Below are 26,902 nucleotides of genomic sequence, written 5' to 3' on the forward strand. Positions count from 1 at the left end.
TTCATCGAACTTCACTAGAATATTCGTCGAATTCATTAGTTTTTTAGATATAATTTCTTGTCAAGCTAAATTATCATGATACGAGTTAATCGCGCGTCTAAATGAATTATTCCATATCCACTCGCAATAAGAATTTGCAGAGCACTATAAGAGACATGCTTTATTCAATCAAGCGCGCGTCCAGGCAAGTTAATCACAAGCAACAATGAAGATGTCAATGATCAGCTTCATGTTCGTTATTAGAATAACAAACGACGATATCACAGAACGAAAAATATCTGTTGGAACGACTGAGTTACCTTGGCAGAATCCTTCAGGTGTGCCATGCTGGGATCGTTGACTGGTTTACCGCTAGCGGCTTTAGTGGCATGTATGAGATCGCCGAGTGCGGAAGCGACATCCTTCACAGCGTTGATCAGCATTACTTGCGCTTCCGGATTCTGACTTCCCAGACTGGCCGCTCCGTACTTCACGACCTCGGCGAGCTGAACGATGGTTGATACCGCATTCTGCGCAGCTACCGCCAGTTGCTCTTGCGAGGAAGCTGCGCCAGCCACCAAAGTCTTCGTGTCTTCCACTAAAGCCTTAGCAGTTTGCAGTATATTTTCACGGTGATCAGCGAATGTGTCACCCTCGTTTTCGGCGTGCAGCGTGCCGGCAGTAGCGAACATGATGGTGGTGTCGAGATCACCGATGATGCCGGATACGGTACTGGCGGCGTTGATGCACGCCTGGGTACCGCGCGAGCCCGCCTGCAGCGCGGCCAACACCTGCGACACCTTCTCGGTTACGATCTTACTATGTTCTGCGACTTCTCGCTGGGCGTACACATCACCGGATGACATTTGGCAGGTACCAGCAGCACGCACGATGTCTGCGCAAGCCCGACCGAGTTCCTGGACACCGGTACGAAGTCTGGCAGATACATCAGCGTTAGAGGCAGCCGCGGATGCCCCGGAAGTATCACGAGCAAGTTGGGTGTACTTGTGTGAAATATCGACCGCTAGGGGACCTAATCTGGCCACATCGGTGCTTGATTTGGTCGACTATAATCAACAAAACAGAAAGTAAAAGTGTGATCTAATTGTACATTGTATTTATCAAGTTAAATATTTTTAAAAAATAAATCTTTTGCCTCCAACTGATATGAAATAAACGTAAGAATATTATTTGAGATATACATCATCAAATTAATGTATTTACCATTTCCTGTGCCAGCCGAGCGATTTCCTTGGCGGCCTCGACCATTCTAGTCTGATAATCCACATAAGAGTCGACAGTGTCGATGGTGGACATCCGATGATCCTCCAGGCGGACCATCGCACGAGAAATAGTATCTATCAAACCGGTTACAATTCCCGCCGATGTTGATATAGTCTCCAGGGTGTTCTGCAGCTCCTGAAGTGCATCCTTGGTCGACTCGACAGTTTCGTCCACTTCGGAATGCAGTGCGACGGCCTTTGGATTACCGCCAGACTCCTTCGTGACGTAAATCAATTGTAACGTGGACTCGGCAACGGTCTTTGTCTGGTCGAGTAGTACCATTTGCTGCTTCGAGTGCACCATGTTGGATGCAGCTCCGATCGCGCCGGAGACGAGCGGTTCCGAGTAGAGGGCGATTTGATTGACGGCGTGGCCAACATTCTCTGCCTCGTACTTAGCGGCGGTGCGCAACGGTTCCAGTTTCTCGCGTAGCTCACTCGCACTACTCTCCATTTGGTCGGTGAAGCCCTGCACGGTGTTCTCGCGACGTGGCATGAGAGCCTGCGAGACTGCGCTCAGCGACGCGGCGTCGAGCTCACGTATCCGCGCCGATAATTTCTCGATTGCGGCGTCGCACTCCTTCTGACCAGGCGCTTTATCGCGGATGGATGCCACCAGCGATTTGATGGAATCGCTAACGCTCTTACTGTGATTAGCCAGTAGCTGCCAGGTAGGCGGATCTTTCGGGCTGACCGCGAGACTCTTGGCTGCCTGCACCATGGCGCACGAGCCGTCGATGATAGACTTGCCAGCACTGGTAATTGGTTCTTGAGCGGCTCTCGCCGCGATGGATATTTTGGCAGGTTGGCTCGCGAATTCGGGTGAGCTCGCGAACGTGCAAAGATTGTCGACCGCTTCCAGTAGTGGCTTCGTAGCTTCCGCGCACTTCTCACGATTTACATCGGAATAATTCTGATCGAGCGCCTTGATTTCCTTGACGAGACACGCCGTCGAGTTGGCGACGTCTTTTGCGGATTGGACAAAATGCCGCTTGGCTACGGGATTACTGGTTTTGCTCGAGGCGAGCCTACAAGCGTTGCATAAAGCGCTGGTGTGTTTGGCGATCATAGTAGCGGCCGCGAGGACTTGTTGCTGCGTACTGGTAGGATTGCCGAGACTCTGACAGCCGCTGTGTATGGCTTGTGCCGCTCGCAGGAACTGCGCTTGATCCACTAGACCTGGTTTACCCGCTACCGATGTAGGATCGCTCACTCCCGCTAGGTATGCTGCTTGAGCCGCGGCTTCAATCAGCCCGCAGATTGAAGATGAGACACCACGAACAGCGACGGAGAATTGCTCGTGTTCCGATTTTTTCGCGTGGTTCGCGATGCCGGTCATGCCATCGCCAAGACTCTTGCTCTTTTCCATAACGGTTTCCAAGCATTCGAAGTACGAGGCGTCGGAGATGGGTTCGCTCGGATTATCCAGTAACGATCGCATGGACTGGATGTTTCTAATAGCGTTGTCACACTCGTTCTGTCCGGGTGCTGCCGAGGTGCACACGTCCACTAAATAATTGATGGAATCAGTAACCGCGCGAGCCGCCGCTGAAAGCTGATTCTTCGCGTTCGGCGCGGTGGGATCGGCCGCGACTGATTTAGCAGTCGCGAGGAGCTTGCTGGACGTCATACTGACATTCTTCAAGGATACGACCACTTGGCTGCGCGTCTCGATCGTCGTCTGACCGGCCATTTCCATACCCACGCCCAACAGATCCCCGAAGGCATTGGTAAAGTGCTTCGACGAGTTTGCGAGCTGCACGGGTGAACGCACGGATGATACGACGTTCGACGATGCGTCGTTCAAATTAGCAGCCGCGTTGTTAAGATCGCTCTGCAGTTGCCTGCGAAAGAATAAGTCGAGTTGTTACAACAAAACTAAAATAGTGTGCATGTATTTGCATGGCAATTATTCTTACCGCGACGTCCAGTCGCGGTGAGCGATAAGAGTGCGTAAGATAATGAAAGAAACCAGAACAAGGCTAATGAAAGGAATAATACAAAGCCACTTACCCGTAACTCTTACTCGTTTGGGGGAATTCATTCATGTTGAGCACTTGAGCCATGTCGTCGATATTACGTATGGCCTCGTCCACGTCCCTTTGTCCGGGCAGGCAGGACACGCATTTGTTCAGAGAATTGGAGACGTCTTTCGCGACGGCAGCTAAGTTGGCCTCATTCTCAGGGTCGTCAGGATTCTTCAACACGCGTCGCGCTTCCTTGACCAGGTGCAGCGATCGCAGAATCACGTCTTCGGTTGTCATCAGCACCTTCCTTTGTGTGTCCAGCTGATTGGACGTAGCAGCCACACCGCGCACGGCGTACGTGAGATCTTTCAGGGCTGACGCCGTTTCCCGGGCTGCGCTTCCAGTGTAATTCTCATTACCTTGCTTGGCGGCGGACAGTAATTGCGCCATGGCGAAGCCAACGTTCTTCGACGCGGCGCCGAGTCGCAGAGCGGTGGATTCCGTCGTTTCTTCCGGCAACGGTCTCAACGAGGCTGCCTCAACAGCACGATAAAATTCACCCAGTTCGTCCTTCAAACTGTTAATCAATTCCTCTGCTGCATCAAGCTCTAATCCGCCGCATGCTTCCCTCGCGCGCGTTACCGCTGACCGAAGATCCGCTAACGAGGACCCCAGCTGTTGCGAGGTGTTGTTCAGCTGCATAGCGGACGCCTGGTCAGTGACCGTTGGCAAAACGGCCCTGGTTGCTTTTACGACGGCGGTGCCCGGGTGTAAAAATTGCTCGGAAGCATTTATCAGGTTGAGTTGCGCTGTAGGATTGTCCGGTTGCGCCTGTGTGCCTTTGACGCCCGATACCAGGTGCGGGATGTGCTGTGCCATAGTTCGGCACTCTATGTTGAGTTCCTCCTGGCTTGCCGGATTGGTGTTGTGGTGGCCGGCGCCCGAGGACGCTGCGATGCACTGCGTGGCTGTGGCAGCCGCCTGCTTGGCGCATGCTTCCAGACGCGTGATGAGTTTCCTGCGTAATGCCGGCGTGGCCGCCAGAGTAGTCGCGGCGCGCAGCTCCTCCGCCGCCTGACGCAGTTGATCCTGCATTCTGGCATCGTGTGGACTGCTGGCGCATTGTCGCGCTGCCTCCACCATTTTAGCAGTGGCGTCGGCGAGTAGTTTCGCCGCAGCCAAGAGACGCTGCTGCTGCTCCGAATCCGTCTGTCTCTCCGCCTCGCCTTTGATGCTCTGAATCAGCTGCGCTGTCGCTTGACCGACTACTCTCGCCTGTCGCACCATCTCGCCAGCGTCACCGGTACTGGCGAACAATTTGTCCGTGGCAACCAAAATGGTTTCTACCGCACCCTCCTGGATGGACTCCTTGGCGCGTTCTCCTCTCGTAGCGGTCTTGATGTGATTTAGGAGGTCGTTCAAGGTACGGCTGACCTCGCTAGCAGCGACGCTCAATTCCTTCAGCAAGTTCTCGTCGCTGCATGTCTCGTTGCATACTTGAACGAGACGCTCCACAGCCTTGGTAACCTCGCGAACAGCGTTCATCAGCTGCGTCTGGCACGCGGGCGAATGTAGTGTCGGGGCTACTACCTTGGCGCATGCTACGAGCTGCGACGTGGCCAGTGCACACTGAGTCGCGGCCGATATGACTCTATTCTGTGTGACGGAATCTTCGCACGTAGCAGCTATGTTCTTTGCTTTCAGTACAAGGGCAGCAGTGGTGTTGGCCACGGCTTTGGCGAGCGCAAGTAACATATCCTGCAACTCGCGATTCGAAGCATCCTCCTCGCCAATAGTTGTTAATACTTGATGCGACGCTTCACCCACTCGAGACGCCGCATTCAGTAGATTCTGCCGTGGCTAGAAAATAGACACGATGTTCATATGGCTATTCAGAAATATGTGAAGAAAAAAACAAAAATATAAACAGGTAAAAAAATAAAACATTTAAAACTGTAATTTAATACGAGCTTTTTAAAGTCTTTTCTAAAGCGACTACAAGTGCATCTTTAAGAGTCAAGTGTTTTAGGAAAGATTAATGTGCTCGTAGTAGTAGGACATCTAACTTGCGTCTGCACTACACGAAGCTCAAATGTTAGTGCTTACATATTGTCCATACAGTGTAGATGTTATGTAGAAAGGCTGTAGAGAAAGAGGAGACATAAAGTGACGCTCAACTTTGTAACTATTGAATAATCGCATTATCACCGACTACGTTTTACCGTTTTATGCAGTTTCCTTATCGCTAGAACAAACTTACCTCTTTGGTCTCTGGCTCCGTGGCCTTTAGCAGGTCAGAGAACGCGGAACAGAGTTTTCTGGCGGCGTCCAAGAGTCGTTCACCGGACGATTCATCGTCCATGAGGGCGGCTATCATTCGCACGCCCTTCGTCATCTCCGGTAGATTCGTGGCGATCGTAGTAATCGCGGCTCCCACCGCGGTATGGTCGACGTCATCCGCTGGTCCGGAGGTCAACGTAACCACCTGAGCGGTTGCGGCATTCATCGCTGCGATCTGCGAGCCGACATTCTGCTTGTGCGTGTCAATCGTCTGCTCAATCCATCTCAGGGACGCTGGATCAGTACCGAGTTCAGGCAGCTGGGTCTTCGTGGAGAGTTCCATCTCGGCGATGTGAATTACCTCGTGACCAGCGGTGATGGTCGATAATAAGGCACGTTGCGGTTCAGATAGGACGGATGTCACCTTAGTTTGTTGGACCTGATTTCGAATATTCGTACGTAATTTTAGAGATACCCATGACTGTCGTAAACGTGATCGAATGGCGAATGGAAAAGAAAACGATATTCCTCGCGTAAATGAATGCAGATGGGAGATGCGACATTCTGCCTTTAACAATCAACAAATGAACATAAACGGAATGCACATAATATACATAACGAAGCGGTAAATTGTGACGAATAGTTGCGGCGATACAGAGTTTACTGATTAATGATCCGAGCGACGAACGAATACTCTATCGTACGTGAGCACAAACAGCAATTGCAGAAACATCGGGTTTACCAGTAAGCGCTGTACCGGGAGACAGTCGATCGACACGAAACACGAAACGCAAACGCGGAAACTCAAAACCGAGCACGTAAAACGAATCGAAATATATAAACTGAGAAGTAATAGATAACTGAAAATGTTATCGTAGTATACCTACTCTGTGTCCGCAATAGAAGGCGCCTAGCATGAAAATAAATTTAACCGTCTATTAGTCCCTCTTTAGAATTTTGCTCTCTAACGTGCAACACAATGACTTGATCAGTGCAGATGGCTTTACACATTCATAAAAGGTGTACCGTGTTCAAATATACAATACGCTATACATTAACAGTCGTTAACAGTCTCTTTCATCGGTTCACACATGTATTGTAGTGCCACACGATACGTTTGTCGTTGCTACAACGACCAAAGTCTCGAAGGATTCTCGAAGGCAATTTTTACACTTCCAGGCGCATATATATTTATAACAAGCAACTAAAAAACACCGACATCCAAGGTGAGCTTTGGCACAGCTTCAGCGCACTTTAACGGAGCTTACCATAGGCGGTGCATGAGCGATGTTCACTTGACCACTGACAGTCGTGTATTGGGCACCACCTATGTGGCCGGTTCCATATGGTCGGGCCCCTATAAATCACACCATGCGTTCTAGACCTATCGTTCTATTTACAATGACCGATTGTTTTAATCAAGTCCACGATATGAACCAAGATTCTCTTTTGCTTAGACAATGACTTGCCGCTCGACGCTGAAGCTAAATCTAATACGATTACTTACGTCACCTGCATCGTAAGCGACACATTTACAAACGCTTAAAGCTAAATAAACGTGTATTTACAAAGTGAAGTGTATATATATGTACAAAACGTGTATTAACAAATAAGTTTCCCGAGTCCAATCCAATCGTGCAAAGAATAGCTAATTAACTTCAGATGTATTAACAAAGGAAGTATTTCAAGACTTACGACGTTTAAAAATTTCAAGTAAAACGGAGTTTTTCATTTTTCGAATAAGTTCTCAAAAGCTGTCACATCTAATTTTGCGTATATAAAATCGTGATAAGCAAAAGATAGTTAAACATTTTTGAAAAAATACAGTAAAGTAGTTTATACATTTATGTCTAATTATATATTTAATTTATACGTTAAACTAATTAAAATTATATATATATATAATTAAAAAAATTTTAATAATTGTACACTTTAATAAGCACTGTTTTTCGAGATAATGACTAGACTTGACTAAATCATCAGAATATAAAATAAGACAAGAAATGTTTAAGCATAACTTACCATCTCCTCCGGCCCTCATAACAGCTGGTATTGCGACCGAGACAGCTTCTACATTTCCTTTACCAACATTGCTAGTTTCGTGCTGCATGATGGTAGCCCTATCAAAAGATACAAAGTACATGTAAGATCTAATCATCATGGCATCGTGGTTCAAATATAATAAAAATAAAATAATTATCGCTTTCGATATAAATAATATAAATAATACCCGTGAGAATCGGAAACGTCTCGAACACGTTTGTTCGCGTGGCGTCTTAAAAATTCCTCCATAATCGTGTCGCGCTAATGCGAAATACTCCCGAGGCATGACGCACGCTGAATGTAGAGTTGGCCGGCCCGCGGCAAGCCTGACCCATCGACAACTGATAATTGTGCTAACGCTCTTCTAATTGACGATTATTACTTCAATCCACGTGCAAAGATGCTGACACGCATCGGGCAACTACTCACTTGAGAGGCGACACGCTGTCTTCCACCATGGTCGATCCCTCGTCTCCCTCGATACCAAAGTGATCCTTCGCCTTTTGTTTTTTCAGGATGATATCGATGTAGCCGGCGATCAGCTGGAGTATCTGCTCCGCCTCGGTGGTCTGTACGCTGTAATATTGGTCGGAGTAGTCACCGAAGTCGAGGGTAAAGGTGTTCGGCGAGGCGCCCCAGCGGCGCACAGTTGTCAACGGCCACGTTTTCAGAATCTCTTTCGTCTTCTCGTCGAGTCGCAGGACCGAGTCCTTCGTCACGCCGAGCAGACGCGGCACTAGTTTATTCTTGCCCTTCATCTTCTCCTTCACGAGGAAGAACGTGACGCCATAGGTGTTCAGTGACCTAGCAGTCTTCGTGTACAGAACCTTGGCGTCCAGCTCCGAGAGCCCGATGTGCTTCTTGTGCTCCGCGTAAACCTTCTTCTCGATTCCCTTCACCTTCGCGTACGACTGCGGCAAAAATTCCTTGAGACTGCAAAGAGAAAACGCGGTTGTTAATGACAAATTAACCGATAAGATTCGGCGATTATATTCGATCTGTAACTCACTCTAAGAACCCCGACTTGTGCTTTTCCTCCTTATGATCGCCGAATTGAATTTGACACTGGATCCCGGCGAAAACGCAAGCCTTCTCCTGCGTGATCGGATGCGTGCCGTCTAGAATCGCGTCCCTCGCTTGCACGTACAATAGTGACAATTGTACGGGATCACGGCTGTCGATATTTTGATCCGAGAAGAAGAACTTCCTTCTCAGCAGAACGGTTTCGGACTCGTCGATGCCTTGCTCGCGCAGGGTCTTGCTCGGATCTATCCAATTGACTGTAAAACGAACAACAGAAGCCATACATATACAAGTCAAAACAACAAGCGAAGGTTTTGCTTTCAGATAGCCCGAAAAGATTAAATATTCATAATATGATAATTCAAGATTACCTTCATCGTCAGTCTTTAGCTTTTTCCTCAACTGTTCCATCTTGGCGTCCCTCTCGCCCTTCTCTTCTTTTCTTCGTTTCAACGTGAGAGTGCCGAAATTTCCTGGCTTTTGATTCTCAGTTTCCTCATCCATCAACTCACGTACCAGAGAATACTCATCGTGATTCGTGATGCCTATTTTCGTGCATATGACCACCATGAGATTCGCCACGGGCTGGCTGTCGTCCACCAGCATGGTCTTCAGTGTCCCGTCCAGCATGCGGACGCGAAGTGTACGGAGCTTACGACGATACTCAAGTAGATCTCCATTCCTCAAGATGTAATAGTCAAGATTACGCCCGGGTTCGAGCCAAACCCCCTTTTTCACGTCCTCATCGGAGAGAAACAGGCCGTAATCTTTGGCTGTGGGAATAAACAACGAGATAACAGATCTCCGATTTTTCGATTTTAACATGATTATCGTGCGATTTGATATTTCCACGTAAACGAGAACGTGCATACTTTTTCTCCTCGTTCACAAATGAAAATTTTTAATTAAACTTTTATGCATCGGGATAAATTAAATCTCGGCGTACAACACTTTTGACATTCTTTTATAGCGCGAATTCGCAAATGAGATATTTCGATATAATTCCGGGATATTTAATATGCACTGTTCCGCGATATAATATTACCAATGACATTAAAGAGATTCAACAGAATGAAATTTGCATGTCCCTCTTCAAGGGATATTAATGTACGTATTTTTGGAAGATGTACATTGCAAAAAATGTTGTTAACGAAATATCTCATTTCGACGGCGCAAATGCGGTCGGGTGCGTCTACTGTGCGACAAATAAAATATCAAATGCTTACGTTGACCCATGTTGGTGGCTTCGGCGAGTTTCTCTCTGATAATACGGCAAGCGTCGTAGACTGATGTGCTGGGATCAAACTGCATCATTTTGGTAGCATTCTTCTCCGGTATAGAAATGCGCAAGGACAGCGTGGCCATCGCGATAGCTTGGGGCGATCTCCTGCGTGCACGAAAACCTCCAGAATCACTTGACTGAAACAATCAGTCACATAAAACAAGATTACGACGTTATCCACGATCGAGTGACGACGATTGAGTCAGTTAATGTAATTGCAGATGTTAATTAACGCGTTTCATAATATTTTACTAATAGGCAATTTATAAATATATTTATTCTTGAGATAAAAGTTTCACATAATTTCCTTGTAGACGTAACAACTAGCCGATTGCATATATAATAGTCTCCTTAGAATTATCTGATAATCCATTGTTACGTAGACGGCAATCTGCATGAGCACGCAATTTCTGTTTTACGACGAGACTGAACGCAACAAGTTGCAAGGATCGACTATTACGTCTATTATCGCGTCTATTACCGCCTAACGGCAGACTTGTTAAAATGATCATACAATGCCGTTAAGTTTAATTATTACTTATACGATTAATATTTGCTGAAGGAAGTGCTCTTGTTTGCGCTAATTTTTGGAGAATAATCGTCGAAACGCAGCCATGTTACTCGACAAGAAGTTCCGCTTTGTGAAGCCTTACGTGACATTCTAGCATGATATATATATATGGAGAAAAGGCCGGGGGCGAAAATGCATTGCGCGGGTTTGTGGAAACGAGGTAGAGCGACGGATTAAAAATGCCCGCATTGGGCTAAGAGAGGAAGCCACCGTGGGACTTCTGTCTATATATCGATCTTCTATAGTATACTACATTTGCCATAGAATTTGCCACGGGGTGCAATACCGGATCGTCCACGGGCGTAGAAACGATCGTGAGAATGAGCAAAATGAAATTGTATCCTTTTAAAATTAAGCGAAATAATTAAGTCGGATTCAAAAAGATCGAAAAGATATTTGATTGATAATTAAACTTTTTCACTTAATATGCAGTTCTGGTAATTTATCAGACGATAAATACGTGAATTTTCTTAATCTTATTTCAATATCGACACATAACTTTAAACGAATAGTTCTCTTCTTAATTTTAATTGAGAATCGAAAGAGGAAAGATGAAGGAAAATAATCTCTTCACCGTAACTGCATTTGATTGCCTTAATTAAGATTATCTAGAGAAGATTTCCTGCCGGGAGTAATAGCAGAAAGGGAGCGAAGACGCAAGATATGAGTAGATTAAATCCATCGTGTAGCATTAAGTACGAATATAGTCATTACTTCAATATTTCACGTATGTAAAACCGACAAAGGTGAAGCGCCCGAATGAATAAGCTCGAGTGCAATATTCAACTACTTCGTCGGAGGATAGATTGCCGTCTTCTCGCTAATTTGTAGCGCAAACACGAGACGTATTCTTGACGCGACAATACGAGCATCATTAGACATCATGAGAATAAATAGCCAATTTCGTTGTATTCATCGCGAGTCGATTATACCGCCGGGTTCATTCACGCGTTTTTCCACGTGTTCTCACATAGGGGGGTAGGATGAGGAATGGTAATGGCGCATAAATTCGTCGCAAGTATACCCTACGCCAATGTGGATTTCCACCCTTAGAGGTTGCCAGGCAACGCCGGTCTCTGACTGTGTCAAACTCCGAGCGTAACCCCCTGCCATACCCCTGGCTATCCTTTCTTACGAGCTTCACCCTCTCGTTTTCTCTCCCGTCAATCCCTCCCTCCTCTTCGCCGTTTTCCTCTACCCCGCTTCGTTTTCGCCCGCCGAACGATTTTCACCCAATTAACGTATGGTTTTGATTTCATCGCGCGTATCGAATTTCTGACCCCAGGGAATAGACGATCGCTGATGCGATTGTATCAGCCGCAATGAAGCGTATCAAGAGAAACGCGAGAAACACTGGTGATCTTCGATTACTAGATAGGATATGAAATATCCAATAATTCAATAATTTGATGACAAAGGATTCGCGAAGCTGGCAAAATATTTTGTATCGACAAACCGTGATGCTTCTGTATGAAAGAAGCAATTATAGATCAGCGATAATTAGTTTCAGTATCAAAAGACACGGTTGCGTGCAGTGCATACATTATGTACTTTGCACAATTTAAATAACTAATGAAATATTTATAAAATTACTTTTTCGCAGAAGACTTTACTTTATCGAAGTGCAAATGTAGGTATAATAAAATTGTATTTATATTATAATAATACATGATCGCGCGATTATATTCAAATGTCCGGCTAGGCGAACATTTTCCTTCCTCGAAGATATCAGCCGACGTTTTGCTGTGAGTACCGTGTGCGAAATCGTCGGTGGTTTTTTTTGAAAAAGGTCGGACAAAGTGAATATTGAAATGGCAGAATGTAGAAAAAAAATCGCGCGACAACTCCAGGCAATCGTTCTCGCGGAGCTAACGGCATTTAACTGCGAAATTGAAACCACCATTGGCTACAAAGTTACTTCGTTCGATTCGCAATACGTCACCTTCCTACGCGCACGAACTCGATTCAGAGGGAATGACCTCATTACATACAACTGGATCATCAACTCCATACGTACTGCCAGTAGGATGAAGCCACTTCTCGACAATACTGGCATTGATATTGCTGAAAATTGAATATTCTTACGGGAGGAGGGCGCAATCCGTCGTGAAAGGCTGACAATAAAGTAGCGCGAAAACATATTAAATTGAATTTTTATTAATTGAGTCTGATTATTTTCGTAATAAGCTCAATCAAACAATCAAATTATTTAGAAATGTGAATAAAAAAGATTAGAAACGCAAAGTATCAACGAGATACTTCATGTAAAATAGTGATTGAAACAAATCAGATAACAATTAAGAGACACAATTCTGTTGCAGATAAAAAATAAATAACATTTTTATGATAATGATTTCGATAAAAAAGCTTGAACCAGAAAGGTGGAAGATGAAACACATCCGTTAGCAGCGGAAAAAGGAAAATTTGTTTACGTGACATAATAAAACCGCTTCTTTGTCCGGCGATCTTCCTCTCGGTGCGCTCTAGCTGTTCTTTCAACGTACTAAAACACAAATAGGTCTTTCATCTCGATCGGACTTCGATATAGTCCTTTGATGCATTAAAATAAAAATATTCTCGGTCATTATCTTCCTTTACACCGAGTACCGTCTAGTATCAAATTTTCTACAGATCTTTCCCATCGCTACAGTTTAATTCTTTCGACTATAGTTGTCCATGAAATGGTCTGAAAACTAAGTTTAAATAAATATTGTTTTATGTAAATTCCATTCTTTCTCGTTCTTGGAAAATTGTATCTTTAAATAAAACGAATTAAAACAGTAGAGTATGTATATATTGTATATGTGTAAGTCAAAAACGTGCTTCTATTGCTCATAAATATGTAACGTTAGCATAATCACTGCATTACCATAATCACTGCCGTAGCGAAAGGGTTGATTGCCGAATGTGAAACGCGCCCGCTATTATTCGCGCAATGAATGTTCGATGTCCACGTTCGATAGGGGGTGGCGTGATACGAGAGACAAGAGCAAAGAGAAGAGGAGACGGGGCGGAGGGAGGAGAGGAGCAAGTGCGATTCGCGTTAATCAAAAGCGCCGTTTCTAAAATTAGACGTCGCGGTGTAGCGTCCGGTCGCGACGACACTTGACGCGTACTAATTGAGGGCAAGCCGAGGGGGGTGGATTAACGAAGACGCGATTATGTGACCGCACTCTGCAAAATCGGCTAATCCTGCCGGACTCGGGGCCTCTCGCTAATGGATCGTATCGTGCATACGTGCCAATCAGCCGAGAGACCTCCGTCGATTATCATGGAAACGGCGAATCTGCAGTGGAAACGTATTAATCTGTCGCCATCCGAGCGCATGTCATTTATCATCACAGTGCAGCGCGCGCGCGCGCGCGATTCACTAGTCGGACGTTATTTAGCGTATGTTAAATTCCGCTGATTATTCACAAAGATTTCTCTGCGCGTCATCTCCACATATAAATATTAGATATGCTAATGCCTATGTTTCGCAGTACTGCACCACTGCACCATGTTGTAATTGTAATAATAATAATAGTTGATCCGTAAGAGTAATAGTCTAGCACTAATGTGATTCATCAATCGTTTATGTGCTAGCAAATTAATTTTTATGTAGCTTTCGTGGAATCTTCCTGTAGGTTGCTCTCATAAATATCGGTTTAAGTTAATTCGGTTAATTCAGCTTTAATTGATTCTGCGTCGCTTTCTAGACGAAACCAGAGAAAGAGGCAGGGAGCTTCACCTAAACTTTCGTTAAGTTCAAGTAACGTTTACGGGAATGATGCTATGCGTTAATCTGAACCGTGCCGTTACAACATATCTGTAATCAGTGTTTTTGCTCGGAAGATGATAGGAACGCGCTCGCGTACGTGAATGTTAACAAGGCCACACGCATTGCCGTTCCCGACACGCGCTTTATGCATATATTCAACGAAAATTACATTTCCTATGCATTAAAATATACTTCACAGTCTCACTTCGTAAGATTAATGCTGATAACATTATTTCCTATTGCCACATCGATAGTATCATCAATACTGCTTCGATTACTACTCGAGAGTATTTCCGTTATTCTTCTTTCGGAATATTTCGCAATCTATAGTCAAGTCCGTTAATTACTAAGTTACGTAGAAATTAGACAAAGTCGATTCAGTAATTAATAATCAAATTAATGAAAACCTTAAATATAACTACTGAATTATTAATGAACTCTGTAATTGTGATTAATAAGTAAAAAGAACAGTCAAGTATCGAAAATTTGTGATTGAATCATCAGTTGATAATTGAAAATCAATTATATCTGGCTATGATTAATTCAATAAACCAATGGATATGATAATTACTGATTAATAATTACAGAATTCCTGTAAAATTTCTGACTTAATAATTAATTGATATGTGATATAATTATACGATTAATTAATCGACAATTACTCTTTAACCAATGACTTGATTAACTCGTCATTGAGATATTTAATAATTAATTGTTGCCTAACGCTGAAATATTCTACGAGTAAGTACCGATATTACGAAGCCGACCCGCACAATCTGCGTAATAAAATTTACACGGGTCGATGCTATGTCGGTGTAGATGTACGAAACACTTACTGCCATTTACTTTCGCCGCAGTATGCAGTTACCATGCTCCATTCTCGGAGCAAGTTATAGCACCGCCGTCAGCTTTTTTAACTTCATCGCCGCCTCACGGAAAAGGTAGTAGTAGTCGGTCGGTTCTCACACCCTTTACCCCACAAACGCCTTACCCCAACCTCCACCTCTCTCTCGTTCTCACTCCCTCTCATTATCTCCGTGTCGTTGCCACTCTTTGCGGATGTTATCACATTTTTCCGCGCGTCACTACACCCCACCGTCAAACCGTAAAAATATAGAAAATGCGACCGTAATCACTTACGGATCATTTAAATAAGTTATGAACTATTATACATTGATCCGGTCATTGGTATATTTGAGCTGCCAATTTATTCACTCGACTTTCGCGTGAAATTAGTTTTTTTATTGCTATCTTAAGGGGAAACTCGATTTTACATTAAGTTTAAACTATAATTGATAAAAGCGCGAGTAAGTCTCATAATAAAAGTTTTAATTCTTTCCGAACGACATACGTCACGCGAATGGATTTAGTAACTTAACTTTGTAACATTGCGATCTTATTATTACTCGCTAACGTCTTGTCATGTAGCATTCTAACGACAAAAGTGAAGATGAAAAAATATTACTTTCATCTTTATAGCTTTAAATGCTTTTAGTTCCCTTCAGTATCTTTCTTATGTTAATTCATTAATACTATTAACGTATCTATGCAACATTCACAACTATGGTATAAGATTAAAATATATAAATATAAAACGCAGCACACTTGCGCGGAGCATCACGCAATAAAGCACAGATACATTCACCGACGTTCACCGATACACGTTGACTGAATAAACATTTATAAATAAACTTCCACCGATGCAACGAAACTTTTGATAAATTCACTTGTAAAAGTGAGGAATAGTAAATGTTATTAACTATCTAAATTAAATGAATATTTCATCACACTGAACAAATAAAGCCATACAACTTCGCACAGTAACGTCAGGTATCAAAGAACTTTATGAGACGAAAGTTTCTTAATACACATAAGCTTACGCTTGTTCTAAGGCTAAACACTCTACTAATCTAAAACATCGTCATTAACATTAACAACATTTATCTCGCGAGAAACGATCAAAGCCCCATTTCATAGGTAGTGCAATTAAATAATGCATTAACGCGAATTCTACGAAAATTTCATTTCATATAATTTCCGATTATAAACCAAGGACTTGTTCGACTAAAATTCTTCATTAATCAAGCTGACTGTGAAATGTTAATTTTATTTTTACATAATTCGCGACATCGTGCAAAATTACAGATTCAGCAGTATCATGAAACGAGGCGACGTTTCTCGGATCGCTCGAGGCAGGCGATTAATTGCCACGTGGCGATTGACTAACGAGCAATGACGATGAACGTTGATGATACAACAAGATGACCATAAGGAAAGAAGTGAATGATATTTACCTCGGCCACACATTGGCTTGCTATAGCAGAGCCTAGCAGCAGCAACTACATCTATATCTAAAATTTTCGCTACTGTCGACTCCTATAATACCCAGGATCGTGGAATGTTGAGCGCCGTCGATTGCCGTCGTTTCCGATGCAAACTCCTCGTGTAAAGATAATTTACTATCCCTACGAAACTGCAGCACGGATTCAGCTCCATTCCTACTATATTTACTCGCGATTGCGACCGATCCGCAGGCCCGATTTACGACGATGGCGAGAGCTTTGGTGATCTCATAAAATCCGCTATTTACATCGATGTTTCAACGAGCTATCCTCGATGAACGAGATCATTCATTGCATCGAGTTCGCTTGATAAAACCAGATCCACGATAATAAGAAATTAAAATTACTTGTTAGGATTAATTAATTGATAGCGGAATAAATATTTAGTTTACTTGACGTTTAACAAAATCAGGCTCCATGGTTCGTAAACGCAATTCTTTCAATTTAATAAAAGAGAGAAGCTGATACAATATGGAGACTAAATGTGAAACAGTAGGTTCACTTATCATCGATTTTATAACAGAAAATCTAGGATAACATTTCCACGTAAAAGTAAATCGCTACGATACCAAAACCGAATACTCAAAATCGGCAGGGAGATAATCGGGAAATTTATTCGATCGCTTTTCCGCACTTGTCCCGATCGTCTGTGACTCCCACGAGTCTCCCCTCCCCCTTCCTCCCTCTCTCTCCCCCCGCAGCAGGCGTCACTGAATCCCTTCGATTGCGAAGATCGATGACTTCGAGTGGACACGAGTCTCGCGCAACATCCCTGACCGTAACGCCCGCGATCTCGCACGCCACCCCCGCGTAATCGCGAGAACGTGACGTAACCGGGACCGATGGGATCCGAGGTGTTCCTCTGTGGGCGACTGATGGAATCCGTAGAGATCCCTCGGGAAACCGATGCGCGACGACGGCAAGCTCAACCAGGAACGACGAACGCGTCGATTCGATCGCCGGTCAGAAACTGAATGTGGCGCGGCGCGAGCTAAGGCTCGAAATATAACCGAGAGGGTCGGGTCGGGGTGCTACCCCTTGCTTCCTCTCTCCTACGAAGGGGATGCAGAATCCTGGAGCGGGGGTTGGGAGGGGCGGGAAGGGACATCGCCACGGACGGCTCTTTGGGATCCACATCGGGCATGTTCGGGGCTTCTGCGCACTAGTGCCCCAGTAACACACCCCCGTGCACCGTGAACGGGGAAAGCTCGAGCGTCGCGCGAACGCGAGCAAATCGCCCCCTCTCTCGCCCCTCAATGATTTGTCAAATCGATCTCATCAACTTTACTGTCGAATTTTTCTCCGAACCTTACAAACTGAAAAGCTCCAGCTGCGGCAATCACAAAAGTAAAGTAAAATTAGAATAAGAAGAAAATGTACTTACTTTGTATTATTACTATTAATTTGTTACACGACATTAATGTTATAAATAATGTTAAAATATTAGCAAATTCGACAATTTAATCCATTTCCATCGAGACAAAGAATAATTACAAATTTTTACTTTCTTGTATCTTTCAGTTTTTATGCAATCTCTTACTGATTATTTTCCATAGTTACATTCCAAATTGTTCTCTCGTATGTTCTTTCTGATAAAAAGTTGTGACATTTAGGCAAATTTTTATTCAAATCAGTTCTGATTGATGCGGCCAACTCTAAACCGGCTCGCGCAAGGATCATAGCCAGCGCTAACAAGGAACTAACGTTATTGTCGAGCCACAAGGAATAGTCTGCTGGGATTTCAAATAAACGTACGCTCGTGTGTCGGGTTGAGTCGTTTTAACGTCTGAATGCTTGTGATCGAGCGGCGACAGATGCGGAAATCATCGATTCTTCCACATCGAAGAGAAATTAAAATAAGAAGATATGCTCCGCGCCTTTGCCACGCCGGTTTTCGATGAAACCAAAGTAGATAAAAGACGTACGAGTATTTGCAACCGCAAACTAATTTCCGCCGGATTTGGTCCGCGATATTGAAAGCGAAGATAGAAATGATCGCTGATATAATTAGATACCGTTTGAACGCTTTGGTCGGCAAAGTGTAAATTAATGTTCCTAATTTCACACGTGACACAAATGTCAAATGTATATGTAGCCATATAAAATTGTGCTTACTAAAATTGGTGTACTTTCGGTCCCACGTCACGTATATGTCACCAATAAACCCAGACAGTTACCATGTAACTCTATCGGAAAATGATTAATAATACTTGAATGTGTAAACGAGATTGTACAGTTAAAAACTGTACTGTCAATAACGTATTTCTATCGGCAAAATGTCAAGCTCAGAATCTATAGCGTTTGCTCGCTTTACATTATGAACCTTTTATTTTTCGTCAAATCGTTTGGGTTACTCTTATTCTATCTACTTAACGCACCGCGAAGTTTTATTTCTAAATATTGTAAAAAGATAGGACTCACTATATATACGAATGGTTAAGAATATGTTACTTTTTTATCACTTAGTTATTACTAGTTTCGTAATTACGCTAAAAATATTTTTTTTTAATCATTAATTTGCATAACAGAGTACATATTGCACAATCAATTTTCTTATACTTTCGTTTCTTAATACATTCATTATTTGATATACGTATTTTGTTTAATACATGAGATGCGGGTATTTACTTAGCTCTAGTTATATACAATTCTATACTCGTATAATTCTATAATCGTATTGCGACTTTTGCTAAACTGAACGCCACAGTTTGAGACGTTCTAAACAAGAGGAACTTAATTCGTATTATCATTTACAAAAATTGAACAAAATAAAAAAATTTTGCGTAATGGAGTCAATGTCCTGATTGTTATTGTTACCGAAGATTGTCACCCTTGATATTGGACAATTTCGAGACCCCAAACCCGGAAAGTAGACCCTCACATTATACTATCTGATTTCGAGATCTGATTTCGAGATCGTAGGGGGCTGTTGCTACGACTTGCTCTTAATAATTGAGTATATTATCTTGATTGTTCTACGGCAATCAATTTTGCGTCCCAATCTTGTTTGCTCATTTGTCCGTTAAATTTGAGTCCAGTCACGAAATCATGACACGTGATTATCAATTTCAGTTTTTTTACGTTAGGATTCGGTAATGTTGAATATAGAGAGAAAATATAACACTCAAGGAGAATAAAAAATTATTTTTATCCATAATATTCATGTTACATGCTACATTTAAGTAAAAATAATATTGTCATTGACTTATAATGTTACTTAATGCTCAATGTAGCAATATTATATATTAATTTATACAGATAATGACAATTAATAAATACAATCTCTGGATTCCAAAAAAGATTAAAAAAATTCTTGGAACTAATCATTCGACGTTGAATTATTCAGTTATATCGTATTCTGCATAATTGACAATATTGACAGAAAATGTTTTCTGAAGCTAACAATGAAAATACATTGCACCAACAATCTGTTTCATTATTCAATATAATATAATTACTGGCACTTGGAATATTATTATATTCAACTAAAAATATAACTAGTATCTATAAAAACCTAGATTTCTAACTCTAGTAAACTTCTAGTAATCCGACAATCTTCGAGATGCAGCGCAGGATCCACGCTAAAAGCTCGCGCAGCGCAATAGCGCGACGTTATAAGAACGTTATTCTACTTCGCTGACAATCGCTAAAAGCTGCAGACACAAAGTAGGCGAACTCTCGCGCACAGCTCAACGATAGTTCTTACTCACCGCACCGGTGTCATCCTGGCGTTATTCAATCGCGTTCGAAGAATCCTCTCGCTCGAATGGACCCGTGGAGCTCGTGAGATGTGCAGCGCGAGTTTCAAGCGAAACGGCACGGGAGACTTCTATGGGAAGGCGATATCTTCTTGGCTATGGGTTGTTGGATCTTCGTGTTTGCGGGGTATCGCGAGCGTTCGCCCCAATCGCAACAACAGGAGTAGTAAATCGGGAAAGGTGGTAAAAGGCACAAGGAAGGGACGGAAATTTTCGTTCAACCTCTATCGAGATAGGTAAAACTCCCAAAAAACCCAAACGAATCTGGGTCTCGGTAAGGCAATCTCGTGGTTAGCTCGATGATCGACTCGGAAAAGATAAGCTCGTTAGATACAGTTCGTCGCTGGTGCCGACGAAGTCAGGTGAATTTAGAGCGAAAAAATGGTGATAACAATAAGGAAGTCTCTAAAAATCTCGAAAAAAGATCACAAAGGCAGGACGTTTATTGTCACGATCTGGACGGCGATTTTAAGGCACGAGAAGGTTCCGGAGCGCGACAGCCGCGTACTACATCACAGCGTGATGCATCAGCCGCAATATTTTCACGATGATGAAATTAAGCGAAAACGTAAAATCGCGTTTTTCGAGAAGGATTATATCTTTGTTATATACAATCACGAATGGAGCAAGAAAACGATTCGGCAAATATAAAGAACCGACCGATTTAAAATTGCAAATAAAATCGCACGTATATTATTCGAAAAAATCTTAAAAGTTTTGTAGAATCAAAACATAGCGAAAATGTTAAGAGAAATTTTCACGAAAATTGTAATGTCACGTATATTTGAAAAACTAAAAATTGGATAATAACGAAAGCATAATTTACCTGAACGCTCAGCGAGAAACATTAAGACCGACTAGTACTCGCACGCTCGGAAACCGAAACGTCAAATCGTCAGATCTCTTTCACTGCGACGCGAAGTAGAAACAGTCAGTCCCGATCAAGACGATCTTTACGAAATCGAACCGAACAAACAACAGCGAAAAAATAAACAAAACTGGACAAGTATGTAAATGAATAAACGACGGTAATATATGAGAAATGAGAAACTAATTAAGAGTAAGGGTTTGAAGGAGGACAGATCAAAGGAGGAAGCTCGTGAGAGCTCTGGCTGAGAACGGGAAGCGAATTTGAGTGGGAAGTTCGGAAACGTTGGTTTCTGACGGCAATGTGAAGAGTCGAAGGGATGGGAGAAGAGAGCAAGGACTGAGAGCAAGAGCGAGGATGTTACCCCGACGGCTGTCGCCAAAGAAGTGATAGGTCTGCGGCCTTGCGCGCGGTACCCGAACCAAGGGCGACGAAGGGAACCGACGAGATAACCAGCCGAGGGCGCAGACGCGATAGTTTATCGGTGGACGGGGACAGCAGCGATTGGCGGCGACCGTCCGACGCTGCCCCGCTTCCTCGTACTCTGCCAATTCGCGAGGGGGTGAATCCGCCGTCCGCCGAAGCCCCCCTACCACCCCTTTCGCGGAAAGATCGCGCGCGCGGGGGTGCAGCAGCATGATGCGCGACCCCTTCGAAATTTGAGTGCCGTATTGCGCTATAGAACCCCGCTGGCCCTTTCTCGCCCTTTCGGTCGCGCCGAAAGGGCGAGCGTTTGCGCTGCGACTTTAAATTGCGGCGCTAAGATTCGACGCATACAGCGGCAAATACGCAGAATACGCTATAAGTTAGATAGAAGCAAATTTATAAGATGATTACGAGGATCTAGTTATAATTAGTTTAATGATTCGCTACGAAAACCCTGATTTGTGTTTACTTTATAATGCTTACGTAAACGTTTATATTAATATGTTAGTTATTTTAGCGAAGGGATGGCTAGTTAATAATTATTTAAATATTTAATTCATAGAATAATTGTGCTTAGTATGCTTTTTACATATCTACAGATTTAATTTTTAGAAAACATTAAAGAAAGATTTGTGATATAAAAATTTAATATTTAATTCCTCAAAGATTTAATATCACCTGTATTAATAATGATTATTAAGACTGTTATTCCAAAACATAAAAAATAAAAAATTTTATTTTCAAGTTTCACAATTCCATTTTCTCATAAATGAACACGTTATGCTTTTTTTTCCTAGTACCACCTGCTTTTCTATTTTCTTCTCTGAGCGCGAGAAAGTTCAATTCCCAAATCTCCACTGAAAAATGGATAAAGCAAAGAAGTAGTACACTTTCACCCTCTTCTCTCTTCAAGTAGGCAACGCCTTCGTTTCAATGTTTCTTTCATTCAACAAGAAAATTCAGTAAGAAAATTTACACACTTCGGTATGCAAATGAAATTTATCTACATTATTCCACCTGATATGCATCGCTTAAATTATGAAAATGAAATGCGCTAAGGTACATCGAAGAATATGAACGCGTGACGCCTGGTAAACGCAATATCATCTCATGTGTCTTGTGTGTAGTAAATGACGAAAAAGAATAATGTAAATTTAAGAAGATTATTATCGATTTACAGTTTTTTCGAATGTGGCACTTTAGCATTTACCCTATAATAAATACCATGTAAGTACCATAAAAAAGCTCTTCTATGACAAACTGACAAGATATAACTGACAAACATAAACAGTTCTCAGGTAATCGAAAAGATATGCATAATCGTTATAACATTAAATTCCGCTATTAGTTTAGTTGCATATGTTCATACACATAGAAAGTGAGTTTTAATTTTGCATTTCGAAAATTGTCTACATGAATGTATAAATTCTCCCGAAATCCTTCAAATCAATCTATTCAAAGTAATTAAACGATTAAAACAGGAGAAACGTGCAAAATCTCTTGGATCAAAATCAGATGGAACAGTTTTGTCCTCTCTTAGGTAGAGTAATTATTAACATAATGTGATCATTTCATTCCAGTCTCACGTCACATAAAGTCCCATTAGCGGATCCGATGCATACTCATTATCTAATAAACACATCTAACTTCTCTGCCAAGCGTTTCTAATATAAGAATCAAGTAAAACGAAGTTTCGATTACATTGATAAAAGGAACACGGGCTCCTTTTCTCGATCAAATTCGATAATTTTCTTAGACGCAGATTTAGATTACTAGTCGTACAAAAGATTCGAATCAGGCTCACCCCTGTGCCGGCCGTTGCGGGACGAGATGAGTGGGACGGGGAGACGCGAAGGGATGATAATGCGAGTCTGCAAGCAGGAGGTCTCCTGCGGGAGAGGATGGGGAGTGTCACTCAGGAGCACGACGTGTAAGGGAATGCTCACCGTACCGGGGGGTGAATTGAGATGTACAGGCAATTTATGCAGCGAGCCGCACTCTCGTCCGGAAGTCGGCGAGCGGCTGCTGACCATAAACCGCTTGCAAAACATCGCCAAGCTTTTTCTCGAGAAAAAAAATCAAACATGAGTAGCCGAATTTTCCGCAAACAGCTGATGCGATACTCTCGTTACTGTTGCTGTTGTCGTCGTCATCATCGTCATCGTTGGCGCCGCTTGCATCGTCAATTTACGACTCTGACCGAAGTGCTGCGCCATTACGCAGCTCACGCGATAATGTGAAAAATGTGATTATATTAAATGATACAAAGGTATTACTCCAATTTTTTACAACCGAATGATCCGAACTCGATATTGCAATCTCATCATTTCACATAACAATTTGTAGTTCCAAATACTAAACATTTAAATATTTCATAAGTTTAAAATTATACATACAATAGTACGCGCAAATATAGTTTTTAGTTATGCTTTTATAAATATAATACTATTGAAAAAATATGTACGTCATTGTATTAATCATATAGAGTTGTTAAAGTGAAATTATATATACTGAGAGAGATAATCAAATATATAAATGCAATCCAACCGTAATGCAACAATGAAAATAATTAATATCATAAAGAATTTTAAAAAATAGTGATATACCGCTGATTTTCTACCAAAATTTTTCACAATTTCCGCTGAGATACGGGAGTAAACGCTACATGAATTATAACAAAATGCATTAATATTAATCAAAATTTATTAACTCCAGGAACATATTTACTCGTCTCCGGAAGAGCATCCACGTGTATCACATGTCTTCTTGTTTTGCTATTGTGATGGAGGAAACGACGGAAAGCGTCACTCCGATAGGGGGATGGAAAACAGAGGATGGCTTTCGTCCAGGATAAATTAAGGATCTGCCCCTGAGTATGCCTCTGCTTTTCTTTTTGTTCGTCATCTCGCGTTCTAGCGATTCGTCCCCGTCCCTTCTTTCCGTGACCATCAACTCTTATCGTGGTAGCGTCAATCACTCTCTCCATACACGGTGAAACTTATCGTTCGATTAATCGGCCTGACAATGCGCCTGTCGATTCGAGTTACCCTCGGGTTCGCGCGCGTGCGGTCAGTCCCCGAAAACGCAGCGCTCGTCCGACGACGATTTACGGCCGGAAAAGTTTTATGGCTCTCAATTATACGGAGGATCCTCTCGTGAAATTGTTGGCGAACGAAAACGTAAACTATTAGGGTAAGTAGTGTCTTCTATGTATTTTAACACTGTCAAGAGAAGCGCTCGTGTGAAACGCGTTTGACGGTGAATCCAATTAGCGAAAAAGATGGGTACATAAATAATAATCTTAAGGCTATAAAATTATTATGTGCAAGTACTTAATTAATAAATAATACAATTAGTAATCTGACGTTACATATGCTGCGTAAAATGATAACTCGTTGCCTTTATCACACGAATGTTACATGTATGATATCGCATTGTTTAGTGAAATTGATCAATATCTATTATTTAGTGTTGCATAATAAAGTGGAGAACGAAACCTAAAAATATTCGTACAAGATCTGTACGTTGTTCCGCAGTACGCATCCGCAGTACCACTGCGGAAATGGTCATTCGTACATGGAGAAAAGTATAAAATGGCTGTGCAATGGCAAAAGTTACGGTCAAAAAGTGGCAACGAATATCATATATTTAACTTGTCATATAAATCTACACGCAAGTAGAACGAGTGTTGTCGGATCGTGCTTGTTTGGAGCTAGCAGTTTCGATGTGTAGGCAGCTGTAAGTTTGGCGCCGAAATGTCTGGACCATAACGTTTCGCTATCCATTCTACGGGCCATCGATGCTTGTATTACTCCGAACATACGCGTTGCACAATATTCGAATATCCCAAATCCCGCGGATGAAGGATCTATTGTGCCGCATAACGCTTAATCGTGTAATGGAATTCTCAGTTACCGTCGATCTGAATGGATTATCATAAGTAACTTCGGGATTTAAATTACGTCTTTTCGTTGCGGATGAAATAAACATTTTACTCAACACATACGCACACACACACGAGAACTAAAAATTATTTTCCCAAAAATTTTCCCCCAAAAATGTGATAACGAGAAAAATAACGAGGAGAAGAATTAGTTGCGTGAAATTAGGAGCTCAGCTCGTGTGGCTCATAGCGTCAGAAAAATGGCATACCTGCTAATATTTAAAACGTCGCTGCTCTTGTTTAGGTGTTGCGTTGCAGAATTATCGAAGATAAACCGAGAGGGACGGGTTCAGACAGCAATGAGCGACGCTTGATCCCTCGACCGTAGTTACAAACACGGCAACTGTAACCGCCGAGTTTGGACCGGTGGACAGATGCGCAGATTGCATGGACCGCAGAATGGAGATTAAAGATAATACGGGGAGATATATACGAGCGAATTGGTCAATGGAGACCGTCGACGTTTAACGCCATTTGCGATGGGCCATTCGCCCATATTCTTATTGGACGGTATCTTCTATCTGCCGAGTGACGCGACGGCACATGGAACAGCATCCAGTAAAAGTTCGGGGAAACTTTCTCGTTATTCCGAATGTGTGCGTTGCGAAAGCGCATTAAATCTATCGCTGAGTCATTGAAGAAGAGAACCTTGCGAAAGATGTTGGAAAATGAGTTTAATATCAAGTCAACCGCGACATGAGCACTCGGGCGAAATTTCAGGCTGAAATGCGGCTGGTTTCGGTTAAATACGTGGCGCATTTGCACGTCTTCAAATTGCTCGCGCCCACGGAGCGAAGTGCAGCTTCATCCTTTTTCCCCTCCGATCTCGAAATGCCTATTCAAATTTTACGGGCCATATTTGTCGCAATTAAGCATTATGTTTTCGGGCTTATGGCCCAGAAATATTCCATATCGGGCGCCGAGCGAGCCTCCTCGCCGCAGTATAATGCGGAATAGAGATAAATTCGGGGGTGCCTGCGGGGGGTTGCGCGAATAAGGCACGGGGGCAGGACGAGTTTATGGCAATTGCGGGGGTATAGCAGGCACTTTCACGATTCGTCTGACTCACGCCAAAGGAGCGGCGAAGAGGGAACCGACGTGAGAGAACCCTCTTTTACGAGGTTCCCCGAACGAGAAAGCGAGCCGTGAATACGATTTGCGAACCGGAAGCGGCTACTTCGCTACTTACCGTTGCGTTGAATGTTGCTTTTTATGCTGCTGCTGTTTCTCTCCTGGCTGTACGTGCAATCCGCAAATTCGCGTTCGTTCGTTTTCACGTCTCGTCAGTCAATCACGCGCGTCTGCAATTAAATAAAGATAATGAAATTACATTTTTCGAATAATCTATCAAATGTAGAATATCTTTAATTTTTAATA

The 26,902-nt window shown here is 42.9% G+C and overlaps 1 protein-coding gene across 8 annotated transcripts in view; it reads right to left on the reverse strand.

The window, feature by feature from the left end:
* LOC105278125 (talin-1) overlaps nucleotides 1-26,902 on the reverse strand; it is a 42,043-nt gene that overhangs the window by 6,884 nt on the left and 8,257 nt on the right. For 2 of the 8 annotated variants that reach the window (XM_011336972.2, XM_011336977.2), the window contains exons 2-13: nucleotides 26,715-26,826; nucleotides 9,802-9,994; nucleotides 8,947-9,348; nucleotides 8,562-8,832; nucleotides 7,982-8,485; nucleotides 7,532-7,629; nucleotides 6,778-6,866; nucleotides 5,490-5,948; nucleotides 5,336-5,371; nucleotides 3,276-5,089; nucleotides 1,204-3,106; nucleotides 300-1,046 (exon numbers count right to left, since the gene is read on the reverse strand). In XM_011336972.2, coding sequence (XP_011335274.1) covers nucleotides 300-1,046; nucleotides 1,204-3,106; nucleotides 3,276-5,089; nucleotides 5,336-5,371; nucleotides 5,490-5,948; nucleotides 6,778-6,866; nucleotides 7,532-7,629; nucleotides 7,982-8,485; nucleotides 8,562-8,832; nucleotides 8,947-9,348; nucleotides 9,802-9,940 — 6,462 coding nt within the window. In that variant the 5' untranslated portion in view covers nucleotides 9,941-9,994; nucleotides 26,715-26,826. Of the gene's footprint in view, nucleotides 1-299; nucleotides 1,047-1,203; nucleotides 3,107-3,275; nucleotides 5,090-5,335; nucleotides 5,372-5,489; nucleotides 5,949-6,396; nucleotides 6,420-6,777; nucleotides 6,867-7,531; nucleotides 7,630-7,981; nucleotides 8,486-8,561; nucleotides 8,833-8,946; nucleotides 9,349-9,801; nucleotides 9,995-16,482; nucleotides 17,487-20,240; nucleotides 22,253-26,714; nucleotides 26,827-26,902 lie in introns of those variants that run through there. The other 6 variants (XM_011336976.2, XM_026968053.1, XM_011336974.2 and 3 more) reach the window with 5 other exon arrangements.

This window comes from Ooceraea biroi, chromosome 3 (assembly GCF_003672135.1).
Source record: "Ooceraea biroi isolate clonal line C1 chromosome 3, Obir_v5.4, whole genome shotgun sequence".
In the NCBI taxonomy this organism is placed as follows: Eukaryota; Metazoa; Arthropoda; class Insecta; order Hymenoptera; family Formicidae; genus Ooceraea; species Ooceraea biroi.